Source organism: Ochotona princeps, chromosome 23 (genome assembly GCF_030435755.1).
Source record: "Ochotona princeps isolate mOchPri1 chromosome 23, mOchPri1.hap1, whole genome shotgun sequence".
Lineage (NCBI taxonomy): Eukaryota > Metazoa > Chordata > Mammalia > Lagomorpha > Ochotonidae > Ochotona > Ochotona princeps.
The window spans coordinates 18,734,162-18,748,321 of record NC_080854.1 but is presented as its reverse complement, the minus strand read 5'-3'; the positions used below and the strand labels follow the sequence as shown (position 1 = coordinate 18,748,321).

The following is a 14,160-nucleotide window of genomic DNA, read 5'->3' as shown; positions in this document are numbered from 1 at the left end:
TGAAAGTTACATGCTAATGAATGAAGCAGATGTATTTTAATTGAAAAATTAATAACTTAAAATTTCATTTATAGCTGTATCTAAAAAATAAAATCCTCAGAAATATACTTAACCAAAAAGAAACTAAGACCTATGGACAAAAATCATAAAAAATGAGATGTCAATAAACAAATAGCCCCTTTCTCACATGATACAAAAGAATTAATTCAAAATGGTTTGTAGATCTAAATTTAAAAATTTAAATTCTTAGAGATAAATGTAGAATTTAGGCAAAACTTAGATATGACATCAGAAAGAAATGAGATTTTTGAACTTCATCAGAAAGCTTTTTTTCCTTTCAAAGGACATCACCAACAAAGTAAACAAGATAACTTACATTATAAAATACTTGTAAACTGTGCTCAAGAACATGCTTATAAATAATTGTATAAATAGTTTTGAAACCGAATAATAAAATAACTCCAAATAATCCAATTCAAAACCAGGCAAAGGATCTGAACATTGGAACTGATATTTCTTCAAAGAAAATATGAGAATGACTAATGAATATACCTAAAAATGAGCTACATTATTAGTCATTAAGGAGCAACAGATCAAGAGAAGCCACTTTCATTGTTTACTGGCACGACAGACATGTTGACAAAGATGTTGAAAAGTTGACTTTTAATACCCAACCAGGGGAGAAGTAATAATGGTGGAGCCACTTGGCATTTGGCAGCACTTTGAAACTTAAGCATAGGACTAGTATCAGGATTTGAAATTTTATTTGTAGAAATACATTTACTATGATATACACCTATGTTCAACATAGTTTTACCCACAGACTCCTGCAGCAGGTTAACCTTCAAAATCATAAACTAGTGGTATTGAGGGGATACACACTTAATTCTTGCGTTCACAGAAATACTGGTATTTCATGGGAAGGAATGGCGGTTAGATAAGACCATTGAGAGTTCAGCTCTCATAATTGAATCTTGCAGGTTTACTCTGGAAGGGAACAGATACTCATACATAAATATGTGCCCCTGGTTTCTTGCCAGGTGCTGCCCTGAGCTGCTTTGGGACTGATGTCATCAGAGATCAAAGCAATGACTCCTGTCCTTCAACTTTGACTCTTGAATCTTGAGCCAAAACAAGCCTCTGTTCTTCACAAAGAAAACTTGCCTCTCTATACATTATTGTAGTGACTACTACCATATTCACAAGAATTAATATTTCTATACCAAGAACTGTGCATGAATGTCCATCTCAAATTTACTCATAGTAATGAAAGAAGAAATGAATCAGATCCATCAACAGATTAGCAGATAAACATCATGTGCTCTATTCACTTAAATGGATCATTACAAGGCCACACAATGGCATACAGTACTGATATGTATGTTTCATTTGCATGGATCTTGAAAATATTATGGTAAATCCAAAAAGGCTATTATATAATTCTATTTAAATGAAATTTCTAGAACAAACAAATTTATGTAAGCCGAAAACATTAGCAGTTTCCAAAAGTTAGTGTACAGATTCAGGACAGAATGGAGCCTCATTCTAATAGGTGCAGAAGTTTTGTTATATGTCAATAAAGCTATTTAATAGAAGGAATGATCTCTGAAGGTTCTCCAAGATGCATATCACACTCAAACAGCTGCAAGTAAAATTTCATATTTATATTCTCCTGTATCTGATATTGTATCAGTGAGTACAGGATAGAAGAAGTATGAGAGGCTGGTCTGGGAAATTTTGTCAAACTGTTGAAGTCAGAGATCAGACAGGTATGCTTTAGACTCTCATTTATTTGCTTTGGCTAAAAGATACATGAGGAAACAGAACTTTTCGCTACCTTGTTCTATATACTTAGATTTGTCACAAAGAGCTTGGGGAAAAATGTATCCCAGGTCATTAGAATATACAAAGGTACCAGCTATTTCCGGTGAGCCTAAAGATGAGATTTTGTTTCTAAATGAAGGCCCTATTAGGGCATGCCTGAAGCATGTGTTAGGAGCTCAGCAACTACAGAGCAGTTTACTGCTCTGTTCTTTCCCTTCTCTGGGATATTTAGGTTGAATTGAAGTATTTTGATGTTTCAAAAGCCAAGAATCCTTTGGTTCTTTAGGATCCTCCAATATATTTTAATTGAGTTTATGCTTTGTAGTGTCTTCACTTGAAAAGCATAAATTTAAAACGTGTGTGCAAGTATATGTACATATGCATTTTAGATATTTACATGCACCTGGAATGATCCTTTTGGAAACAGAATGTCGTTACTGTATGATTCTTGCTTCAGATTTAAGATCTGATGACCGGTGTTGGCACTGTAGAAATTTGATTGTCTTGTTAACAATTTCTTAGTGATATGTCAGTGAAAAAGGGGGACAGACATTAAGAAGCTATTTTTGTGGCAGAAATATACCGAGGATCAGAGTGTGAAGAAAGACAAAGATAAAGCTGTTAATTAGAAAGATGTTATGGTAACTGACTCTCAAAACATGTAGAGCACCGGAAGGTAAAAGGACTGGTTGTCCCCGAGGGCAGTAGGTTTTGCTCATTTCTGGGAATCCTTGGGACAACAGCTCTGGTTGGCAGAAATCCACACACTCTTCCTGCCAAAGTACACAGAGCACGGGGCCTTTTCCATCTGTGAACTCGTTGGAGGCTAGAGCCATGGCACAAGAGGTGAGTTTGTCACATCACCCTTCATCAATCAGAACTTTAGAAAATAACATTATCAGCGGGAGTTTTGGTTGATACTTCCTTGCAATGTGCATTTTTCCACACTGATAAGAACACATTGTTGAAACACTTACTGCAATTAGCCCAACTTTAGCGACTTTGAGGTCAGATTCTCACATCAGTTTATAGTACTACAACATAAAGGCAAGGGTACTGAAGCCACAGATGCCAAATAACTTGATGTAGTGAGTTGCCATTGTACCAGGTCTACCACCCAGCTCCTCTCATCTAGACTGATAGCTTTTCCATGTTACTGGTGACCTTGGGTTTGTTTCCATGCCTTCTGGTATTTACTCTAAATCAAATGAGACTATATTTGGTGCTATGACGCTTGGCTGTTTGTGCCTTAAGAGTTCATATTATAACGCAGGTGGTAGTGAAGACTTGAAAAGTCCAATAAGGAGCAATTGGAACTAAGAACAAACTGTGTGCTTTTGGTGACAAACTGAAGGAGGGAAATGCCTGACCACAGGGACCAGAGAGCACAGGGGACTGTTTCATTGGTTTCTCTTAAACCCCAAACCAAGGCTTAGTTGGGTTTTTATTGACTTCTTTTATATTTGCCTAGAGGATGCATTGCTTAGAGGATGCATTGAAGGCTCCTTGCTAAACTCACAGCGCCCAAGTGATTGAGTATTTCTGATACAGAATCATCAGAATCTCTGAGCACTGTAGAGAGAAGTGTGCATGGTCTGTTAGGGTTTCTTCCAGTATGTTTTTGTATCTGAAGTGGGTATCGTGCTTAATAAGTACCAAAATCTAGATTTTGAAATCTGAATTTGAACCCTGTTTTTCTTGTTGCTGTTTGGTAGACTGTAGACTCAGTTTCCAGTTGGAGTACAGACCAAGTGGTAGTACAAGTGTGATCTGTTGATGTTCTGGCCTACCCCTATAGCACAGGATCTCTGTTCTTATTCATACTAACTCTTACTATTTTAGTTTTCCACATCATTACTCTTATAAGAATTTTTTCCATGTTTGCTTAGTTCAATTCTTCATGGTTTTGTTTTTCTGTTATTTCTTCAGAGCTTGCTTCCTACAGGAAAACCTGGTTTATTTCTCTGGTGTTTGGACTTGTCTAACACCATTTATCTTCACCTTGATCATGGCATTTGTAAGTAGTTTCACCCACTCAGTAACTAGCTCTAGTGCTGCTCTAGGGCTCCCACCTCCCAGTGTGGCTCATGTTCACCTAATCAACCTTGAGCCACCCAGAGCCTTCAGAGGCATGTACGATAATGGAAACAGGCAGTATTTAAGAGGGTTCCCATACTTTGCCTGACACAAACTAGATGTGAGAATGCTGAATTGGTTCATTTGCTAGGAGCGAGAGCGAGGACCATGACTACATGTTGCCTGAACATGGGAGCCAACTATCAAAGGACAGGTGGTGGTAACAGTGTGGAGTCAACGAGGAAGGTGGCTAGTAATGTGCCCCATTGCTTTTTTTTTTTATTGCATTAACTGCTTAGTTCTGTAATATCTCTTTCCCCCAAATGATAAAATGACGTTACATACCCAGTGCCCATCAACTGTACACTAGGGATGGGAGCGTACTGCCGAGGGCAAACTTTCTTTGTTCTCCCACAATTCCTTTCATCTGAGTTGTCTCCACAGTCATTTTCTCCATTGCATTCTAACTTGCTGGGAATGCAGCGGCCTACAGAAAGAAAGCCAGACACAACACTGCAACAGATTACCACGTAGAAAACTTGAAACGCAAGTGCTTTAACTTTCAAAGGAGCAAGAGTTCACTATCTGTGATAAAGGTTTAGAGACTGGGAAAGTGGAGTGAAAATCTGGTATTTTTTTTTTTTTTTTGAGGTTTCAACAGTCAGTATAGAATGTTTTTGTTGTCATTAACTAAAAGGTTTTAGGAAGGAAATTCATTCTGGAGTCTCATTCCTGTTACAATGAACTTGCTGTAGAGATCATGTTATGTAAAAAAGAACGAATTGCAGGTTCAACATTTTGCTTTCAGTGAGGGTGGCAGAATCAAGGTCACTATATTTGTTGAAACTCTAATTTTATACACTTCTGTGCACATACACATCTACTGGCAAACACAATAAAATGACAGAACCTAAAATTTCTTACTGAGTGAAAGAAGCCAGACATGAGTCAGGTCATATGAATATTTACGAAGAACAGGGTGAGGGATTCCCTAAAAGGAGTATGAAGGAAACATGGACATTTTCTATGTTTTAAATTAAGGATGGGTCTATTTTGGCAGATTTTCTTGTGTTTCCTGTTGTTTGTATAGAGTGAAGAAATTTCATGTATTTCACAAAAGATTTAGAAGCATAGTGATACTTCTCTCCCTTCACTCCCTCCTGCCCATGTTCCCCAGCACACCTTTCTTGGCTTTCTCTCCTCTCCTTTTTCTTCCTTCTTCCTTTTATCTTCCCTTCTCTCCCTTCCTTCCCTCCCTTCCCTGCCTCCCTCCTTTCTTTTCCTCTTTCCCTCCTTCCCTCTTTGTCTCCTTCCCTCCCTAATTTTGCAATGACATGCTTTGAAAATGGTGTAAATTCTGTGTGTCGTCTTGCCTTTTTTGACTTTCTGAATTTCTTATGGGTATTAGCAGAAGATGGTCCAAGTGCCTGGGCCGCTGTCACCTGTTGTGGAAGATCAGGAAGGAGCTCTGGGCTCCTGGCTTCAATTTGTCACAGCCATTGCAGCCATTTGGGGAATGAATGAACCACTGGGTGATACATCTCTGTTGCTGTCTATCCCTCTCTCTCTGTAATGCTGCATTTCAAAATAGAAATTTATGTGTTTTTAAAATGCACTGCTTCTTACATGGAGAAAGGGATACACATTCATGATACAATTCTGATTGGTCTGGTTTTATAAGGAGGGTAGAGCAGATAAGTGAAAATATAAGAAATTGTGTTCCTTTGTGTTACTTAGGGATATTGGGGATGATTTATTGGCAGGAGCAAGGATGAAATGGAAAGAGTATCTCTTGAGTTACGTGATGGGACTAGGTGACAAGATTGATGTAAACCTGGGAATGGTTTAGGGGGTAGAAAGAGGATGGAATAGAAAACACAGGGGAAGAGAGAGAAATCCTGGATATATTCTAAAGCAGTAAGGAGATGGGACCAATGAAGGGCAGTATGGTTATTACAGTTTGTGAAATTCACCGTGCTTTAGCCAGTGTGTACAGGATTAATAGTCACTCTTAATACCAAGGATATATTACAAGACTTCTGGGGGCTGCTTAAAACTCCAGCTAGTCCAGAACTCTGTAGTTTAGTTTCTTTTCCACCTGAATTAAGTACTTTGCCACCCACCATGTCAGTGTTTTCTTTCAGTTTGAGATGTGACAGCTGAACTAATGTTTTTCTACTTCATGATTTCTCACTTAGAGATATATGCTTTATGTAAATCTTCACAATCTCGGCATATATCGCTTTTTTTCCTAACTCAGCTACTTCACTTGTTTTTTCACCAAAAGGAAGAACATATGGTTTTTCTGTGTCATACCTGAATTCCCAACATTATTACTATTGCATTTAGGACCCTTATTAAGTAAATGAAGGTTACTGAAGCATCGGCGTTGAGGTACTTCAGTACCACTCATGTGATAACTGAGACTCATGCAGTGTACGCAACATGGACACAGGAACAAAATGCTTAATATCCCAGGTGGGACAGAACAGGACAACATGAGATTTCATCTTTCCACTCAGAATGACAAGTACTTTGAAACTTACATATTGTTTATTTCTGGAACTTTTTGTCTAATATTTGTTAGACGGTCATTGATGAACCACAAATTACAAACCACAAAATTTACACTGTAGATGAGGAGGTATATTATACCCATTTTTGCTTAGAGCTATAGAATCAACCAAAAATTTCATTTTCCCTCATATAGACTTGAGTTGATTTGTGTTATTGAAATTGTATTTTGATCTTTGGAGTGAAAGGGATGGAGAGAGAGAGAGACCGACTGACCAACCACAGACCAAGTCCTAGGCTGAGGCCTATCTTACCTTCATGGGTTCACTCTGCAAATCCCTACAAGTACAGGTCTGGGACACTCCAAAGCCAGGCACCAGACACTGTGTCCAGGTCTCATGTAAACATCAGGCACTTGAGCCATGTCCTGCTGACTCCCAGGGTGTGCATTAGCAAGATGTGGCATCGGAAGTGGAGTTGGAGTTAAATCTAGGAACTCTGACATGGGACACTGTTGATCCTAGCAGCACACTAGCCACTGTGCCAAATGTCCACCCTGCAGCGTAGCTTTATATTTAGTGACAGATTTTTCTAGTCTTCTAAAATTAGAGCTCTGAGAGAGGAGTTGGTACAGTTCCATCACATTAGCTTTGTGATTAATTCTTTAAAAATCTATGTATACAATATAATCATGTGTTTGATCTTGGGCACACTCAGGAGATTCATAAAAGCACCCTGAAGGAGCAAAAGAAGGTGAATGAATCTCTTAGTGAAACAGTTTTAACTCCTTGTTTGTTTAATGAGCATCATACATCACCCTCAGACAAACCAATGATAGTCCATCCAACTTCTTGTTGCCATTAACAATGGCATTAGTGGATGTTTTTAGGAGAGCACAATAGTATGGCATCTATCATGGAATCTTTAAAGGCTGCAGCATTACTCAACCAGAATTGATGCCAACTGTGTCTGTATAAGAATTTACCAGTCAACAGTTGGATCATGGGCAAAGATTTCAGGTGGAAGAGTCTGGGCAACAGAGGCAGGATTGTTCACAAAACTTAGGGTAGTAGCTGTTTACCCCTAATTAGATTCATTTTAGTTCATTTTTTATCAATAGCTATAGACATATTTGATCTGGAGATCACTTATACTGTCTACTTTGGAAACTGTGAAAGTTCATGAATTGTCTAAAATCCTACAATATTTGTGGAGATTTCTGGGCTTTAACAGATCCACAAGTTCATAAGTTTATCATCTCCTGAGTAAAAAATTTCCTGGTAGTTTGTTGTAACAACAGTCTTTCAGACTTCATACAGATGGAATTCAGTCTTAAATCTTGGCTTTAATATCTGAATCACATGAGTAATGCTCCTGTTTATATCTCCCTTAGTCCTTGTTGTAAGTATTTTTCTCATATTCCATTGTAAAAGCAATGTGAAAGTTCTCAGACTCAAGGAGTTGATTATGTCAACGCCGTCCTAAACGAAGAGATTAGGAAAATTGTTCTTGTACATAATTGCCTGACAATAACTATCACTCAGGACTCTTCTGGAACTATCACACTACATAATGGCCAATGTAATCTTTATACATCAGTGACATCAAGCCAAGCACTCATGTGTTCAGCTTGGCTTGATGTCACTTGGTTATTAATCATTGTGACCAAAGATCATGGTTTTAAAATAATGGATATGCCCTTCCTTAATTTTTATTTTTGCCTGTAAAAACTTTTCCTGGTATCAACCCCTTTGAAAATGTCCTAGTTTAGCATGCCATCATATTCCTATTGAGATACTCTGGAATTACCAAGTATTATTACTTAGAGAATCTCCTTTAATGAGTTTTGCTTTTTTTTTTAAATCATAAGTTGACACCCTTTTAAAAATCTGACCAGATTTTATTCATATAGGCATAATGTGTATTCCCTACTCACAAATCATGCTAACATCCCAGGATTGGAATATCCTACAGGGAAAACCTTGAAATGTGCAGTTGTGTCTGACATTACAAAATGCTGATGACAGAAAATGAAGAGTAGCAGGGAGAAATGTTGGTTCAAATCTGTTACTTAATTACAAATAATTTTTACTCTTCTAGTATATTCTGAAATACACAGAAATGCTATGGATTTTATTCAACTGAAGTTTAATTTCATTGTAACTTGAAATCAACTAGATAGGCATTCAGTGTACTATTGCAGCTCATTACTAAAACTGATTTGTCCCTGTCTAGAAAGAAAACTTTAGAAGTCAGAAACCAGCGTTGTGGCATAAGTTAGGACTCTGCTCGTGATGCCAATAGCATTTATAGATACAAGTTCAAGACTGGGCCATTCTACTTCCAGTTGAGTTTCTTGATAATGTTCCTGGGAAAGCAGAGGAGGGTGGCTCCAGAGTTTGGGTTCCTGCATCCACAGAGAAGACCTAGAATAAATCCCAGATCTGGTCTACAATAGCTAAGTTAATTACTATCTTTGTCAACATGAAAAATTTGCAAAATATGATTTAGACTGTTTAAATGGTGAATGTTGAGCGTCTGTTAATTAAGACATTGCATATAGTTAATACACTCAAGATTTTATTAGATAATAAAGTTGAGTACTATTAGATACAAAAGCTCAATTATGTTAAAAAATCAGATTTTGCCATCTGAATAAACAATGGGCTTAAAAATAACGTGACATTATTTGAATTATTTTTGATTGCATCTTACGGAATTATCTTTGTAACAAGGCAAGAAAATCTGCAATATCAAATTTGATTAGCCCCCTGACATAGTATCTTAATGTTCTTGTTTTAAGCTGTATTGAAAATTTTTTCATTATGTGCTTCTTTTCAATTAGTCATTTAAAAAAATATCTACGTACCCTTTGTTCTTCTTTCTTCCTCTTTATAAAAGTGTAGGGACTGGCACCAGCTTTTGATGAACAAATGAATCAGACTTGGTCAAGGTGATTATAACTTGAAAGCTATAATTTCACACATGGATAGCTTGGTAATTTGTAGTAAAACACCCCATACTTAAAATATGGAGTTTCATTAGGGCTTTATGTGGCAATCAGCTAGAACAGCCTTGATTCAATCAAGATATTTTTAGATGAGACTAAACATTTTACGAAAATACATTACCACTGTCACAGCGGAAATCGTCCTTGCAGTCAGCTGCTTCAATTTTGCAGAGTTTAGATGGAATACATGGTTGAAAGGTCACCAGGGGTTCAGTGCATGGTTGCCCTCCAAACTGACTCGGGCGCAAGACAGATGTTACTCTAAACTGGAAGGAAAGGAGAGAAAGGTAAGACCAACACAAGGGCAAGGTCAACGGCATCTAAGAAAACAAGGATCCTTAGTGCAGTTCTCCTTACGGCACTGTTTCCTAAATTCACTGACAGTTCCATTTTTGTGCATCCTTAGGGAAGCCACTGTCTTAGCCTGCTTTCCCAGCCCATAGAATAAGAATGTGAGGTGAAGTTTTTCCAAAGCTTCTAATTTTAAAATCGTATGGATCCATAAGAAAGCAATAATAATAATAAATCAAAACTCTTTACTGTGGGACTCTGGAGCATAGCAAACTTCTCCAGACAATAGTAAGAGCCCAGTTATGCCTCAGTGATACAGAGAGGGAGAGTGATAAATGTGAAGGAATTTTAAGGTTGCTTTGCATAAAGAAGTCACCATGGAAACCAAGTTTGACATGTTTCCCACACCTTGAAAGATTTTCAGTGGTGAATAATAAGATGAAGAACCAGGGAAGGATAGAAAAAAAAATCATAGGAATAAAACAAAAGCACTGACCCTCAATTTGGAAAAATCCAAGTTCAAAATGCAGGTAACCTTCTCAATTAATGGTACATCCAGCAAGTTAATTAATTGCTAATGAGTTACATCTTCATTTGTAAAATGGATAGGGAAAGACAGTATGATGTGAAATTTGGACAAATAGAACCATTCTTTCAGACAGCACTTGTTCTTCATGTGTTTTTTTTCCCTCCTCTAAAATGTGGATGCTTGCCATGTGTGGCTGGGATTGGGGTTTATATGGGCCAACCACCTTACAGGAATGACTTTGGACAAGGTAAACATTGCAACGAGGAACAGTAAACAGGTTGAGGGACTTTCTTACTGGCAGAGGGAATTTAGGAAAGGATAAGGAGTCAGATTTTGGTTTCATTTTTCTCCTTTGCTTAGTTTTAAACTTTGGCTCCAAATCTCATTTTTTAATTATTTGCTTTTGCCTTCATAATTCTCAGAAGCATAGGCAGTGGAATTTGGAATGGAATATGGATGGTACCAGAACTGGAGACATAATTTTGTTTGGATGTTCATGGAAGAGTGAATCATGTAATGAATCCTTTCTCCCGAATGGTGCTCTGTAGAATAATTTCCAAATGAAAGCTGGCACAGTTTATTTGCAGTAATGGGAGAAGAGTGGTATTTTTGCCCTGTTGAACCTATCAGGAAATCAGAGACCATTATTTGATTCAGGTCTCTGACACATGCCAAGTATCACCCACCTGTGTTTTAACACAAGGGTCGCAATCTGACCATGGTCCATAATCCCCCAGGAGGCAGTTGATGGGACACGTTTGCCAGTTACATTCTCTGGTCTCCTGCTTGGTACAGAGCTGGTCACATGAGTTTTCCCAGTAGTATTGGTCTACTACCAGTAGCCTGAAAGAATCAGGAAAAAACTGCTGGGAGTGAGTCTATTTGGTGTGGCTCAAGCCTTATAAGAAAAATATAGAGCATTAACGACAATAAGTTGAAAGGAAAGAGTTTTTTTTTCCTGCTGATTCCTTTTTTGGTAGGGATTTTTTTGAATTTTACTTTTTATTATTTTATGATACAGTTCCACAGACCCTGGGATTTCCCTTCACCCCCCCCAAACCCCTGCCCTGTCACTGAATTCCCCTCTATCATTACTATAGTATAGTTCTTCATACACAATTATATGTCCATCATTGCGGGCGTGGACAGTGACAGAGTCCAGCATCCTGTTGTCAAGATTTTTTTCCTGTTAGTGATTTTGTTTTGTGACTTTTCATTTAAGGGGATTTGTAGTAACTGTGTAATGGAGACTATCATATCCAGATGTGAAGGTACAATGCAGTATGCATCTCTATTGCCAGAAAAAGATGGACTTTAAATGGAACTGTTTACTATTTCTTGACAAAAGGAAAGGAAAGCTTTTATAGACTATCAGGTAACTTAGTGTCTATATAGTTCACACCACTTCATGGAATTCAGGACCAGCTCTATTTTTTTGTAGCTCAGAGCAAGATGAACAGGAAAGATGTCTTGTTCCAAAATTAATTTCAACACAGCCTGAGCAGATGGCTAAGCCATGTGCATGGCCCTTCTCATTGAGGTACCCACAAAGTTGTGAACGCCACATTGATGCAGTTGGTCCTGAGGGGTCTCTTACACAGATTTGGAAAGGAATAAAAAGCAAGGAAAGGAAATATGTTCTGGCAACTAATGTTCAAATGATAACACAGTATACTGATTACAATGATTGAGGTAGGGTCAAGAATTCAAGGAGAAAGTGACATGCAAAAAGAGGTATCTTGATAAATCCATGTGTATTCTCCAGGCAAAGAAGGAAGCATATTCCGGGGGAATGTCATGCGTAAAGATGAGAGATGGGAGAGCATGGTCTGTGCAGGGCTGTACTTCTGGGACTAGTCAGGGAGAAGTCCATACTGTGGACGGACGGACTGTATTGCATAGTTTAATTTGGTGATGGGGGCAACAGAGAAGCACTGAAGGGCACTTAAGTAGAGAAGTGTTGTAAATAAATATGCACAAAATTGGTAAATGGCATATTTGGAAATTGCTTGCTGGGTTTAGTGAAATCTGCAGCACATATGTACAAAAATAGTTTCCTAAAAGTTTGTCAAAGGGATTATAATATCTTCAACATTAAATACATGCTTTTTCCCTCCCAAAGCATAGCAACATTTATATGGTATGGAAACAACTAACAGAGTCAAAGAAAGTTGGGATGAGTAGTCTGAATTTGAAAAGCCTTAACTGAGTTTACTTAGTTGCATTTAATAATTTTCTTGTTATCTTATACATGCCAACAATCAAGGTAATAGCTAGTACTGTTGCTCAATTGAGGTACTGTTAGACTCGGTTTAATGAGAAGAAAATTTTCTAATTAGCTCACAAGTTGTAGGCAAGCAGAGTTATATGTTGATTGAACAGAGCTATAGTAGGGATGCTAAGTGAAATAGTTGAAAACATTTTTTTTATTTATTATTTAACTTCAGTAATTACATTGTATTATGTGACACAGTTACATAGATACTTGGGTTCTCCCCACCCCTCCCCAAACCCTCCCACCATGGTGGATTCCTCCACCTTGCTGCATAACCACAGCTCAAGTTCAGTTGAGATTTCCCCATTGCAAGCGTATACCAAGCATAGAGTCCAGCATCTTATTGTCCAGTCAAGTTCAACGGCTTCTTAGGTATACCCTCTCTGGTCTGATGACAGAGCCAGCAGAGTATCATCCCAGTCAATTGAAAGCTCCAACATACCATCAGCAAAAATTTACATCATTATGGAATTAATTGACATAGTAATGAGTAACCAATATGTTAAAAGTAAATGCGGGTTCCCAGCCACCTTCTGTGACCACCTCACCTATACTTCAATTTTAGTTTATACACAACATATAACATTCAAAACATAACATGTTATACATAACATCATATCATCTTAAATTAAGGCAAACATGTGGTATTTAACCTTTTGGGATTGGCTCATTTCCCTTAGCATTATGGTTTCCAGTTTGGCCCATTTGGCCACAAAGAACTGCATTTTGTTTTTTTTAATAGCTGAGTAGTATTCCATGGAGTAGATGAACCATAGCTTTCTTATCCAATCCTCTGTTGATGGGCATTTTGGTTGTTTCCATGTTTTTGCAATTACTGATTGTGCTGCTATGAACATAGGAGTGCATGTTGGTTTCTCATAGAACAAGTGTTCTGGATATATTCCTAGGAGTGCTATTGCTGGATCATACGGTATGTTGAATTTGAGTTGTTTGAATATTCTCCATACTGATTTCCATAGAGGCTGTACCAGCCTGCAGCCCCACCAGCAGTGGGGTAGGGTTCCCTTTTCCCTGCAACCTCGCCAACAAGTGTCGTTGGTGCTTTTTGGATTCCTGCTAAAATGTCTTTCAAGGTTTTATAAAGAACATACAAGTAGACTTCATTTTAAATGTGTGTGAAAGACTTCCTATCCCATCCAAATTCATGAGGTGCTACTGTGAGATCTGTTTTTTCTTGATAGCCTGTGGCACTTCTGAGTTGCCAGTTCCATCCTCAAGGTCTCTGAGAGCACAAAGAATGTCTACACAGCTTTCACCCACCTCTGTCTGCTCTGGGTTCCTGAATTACAGGTTTTCGAGCAGCTGGACCACTGTGTCCATTGGTAGCGATCACAGAAGCAGGTTTGGCCATTGTTGACCAGAGTGCCAAGCAGAATGAAATACAGGATGCAGCGTCCAGCCATGCCTAGGGAGTCTCCAGGTTCTGAAATGGAGTAATATGATGTAAGTCAGAAACTTGCTGGGTACAACACAGTACAAGTAAGCTTGAGGCTCAAGATTACTTTGTGTCCCTTACGTTTTCTAACTCAATTCATTCCATAAAGCATTTGAGATTGATACAATCTCATGCTACTCAAAACAGCTGTTTAGTTTGTAGGTATACTCTGAAGTATGTACTGA

The 14,160-nt window shown here is 38.1% G+C and overlaps 1 protein-coding gene across 1 annotated transcript in view; it reads right to left on the bottom strand.

The window, feature by feature from the left end:
• Positions 1 to 13,943, bottom strand: part of C6 (complement C6) — a 45,166-nt gene extending 31,223 nt beyond the window's left edge. Inside the window, exons 1-4 of the mRNA XM_058680104.1 lie at positions 13,801 to 13,943; positions 10,931 to 11,087; positions 9,546 to 9,690; positions 4,246 to 4,387 (exon numbers count right to left, since the gene is read on the bottom strand). Of these exons, the coding sequence (XP_058536087.1) occupies positions 4,246 to 4,387; positions 9,546 to 9,690; positions 10,931 to 11,087; positions 13,801 to 13,943 (587 nt within the window). The remainder of the gene's footprint in view (positions 1 to 4,245; positions 4,388 to 9,545; positions 9,691 to 10,930; positions 11,088 to 13,800) is intronic.
• Between the last annotated feature and the right edge of the window lie 217 nt (positions 13,944 to 14,160).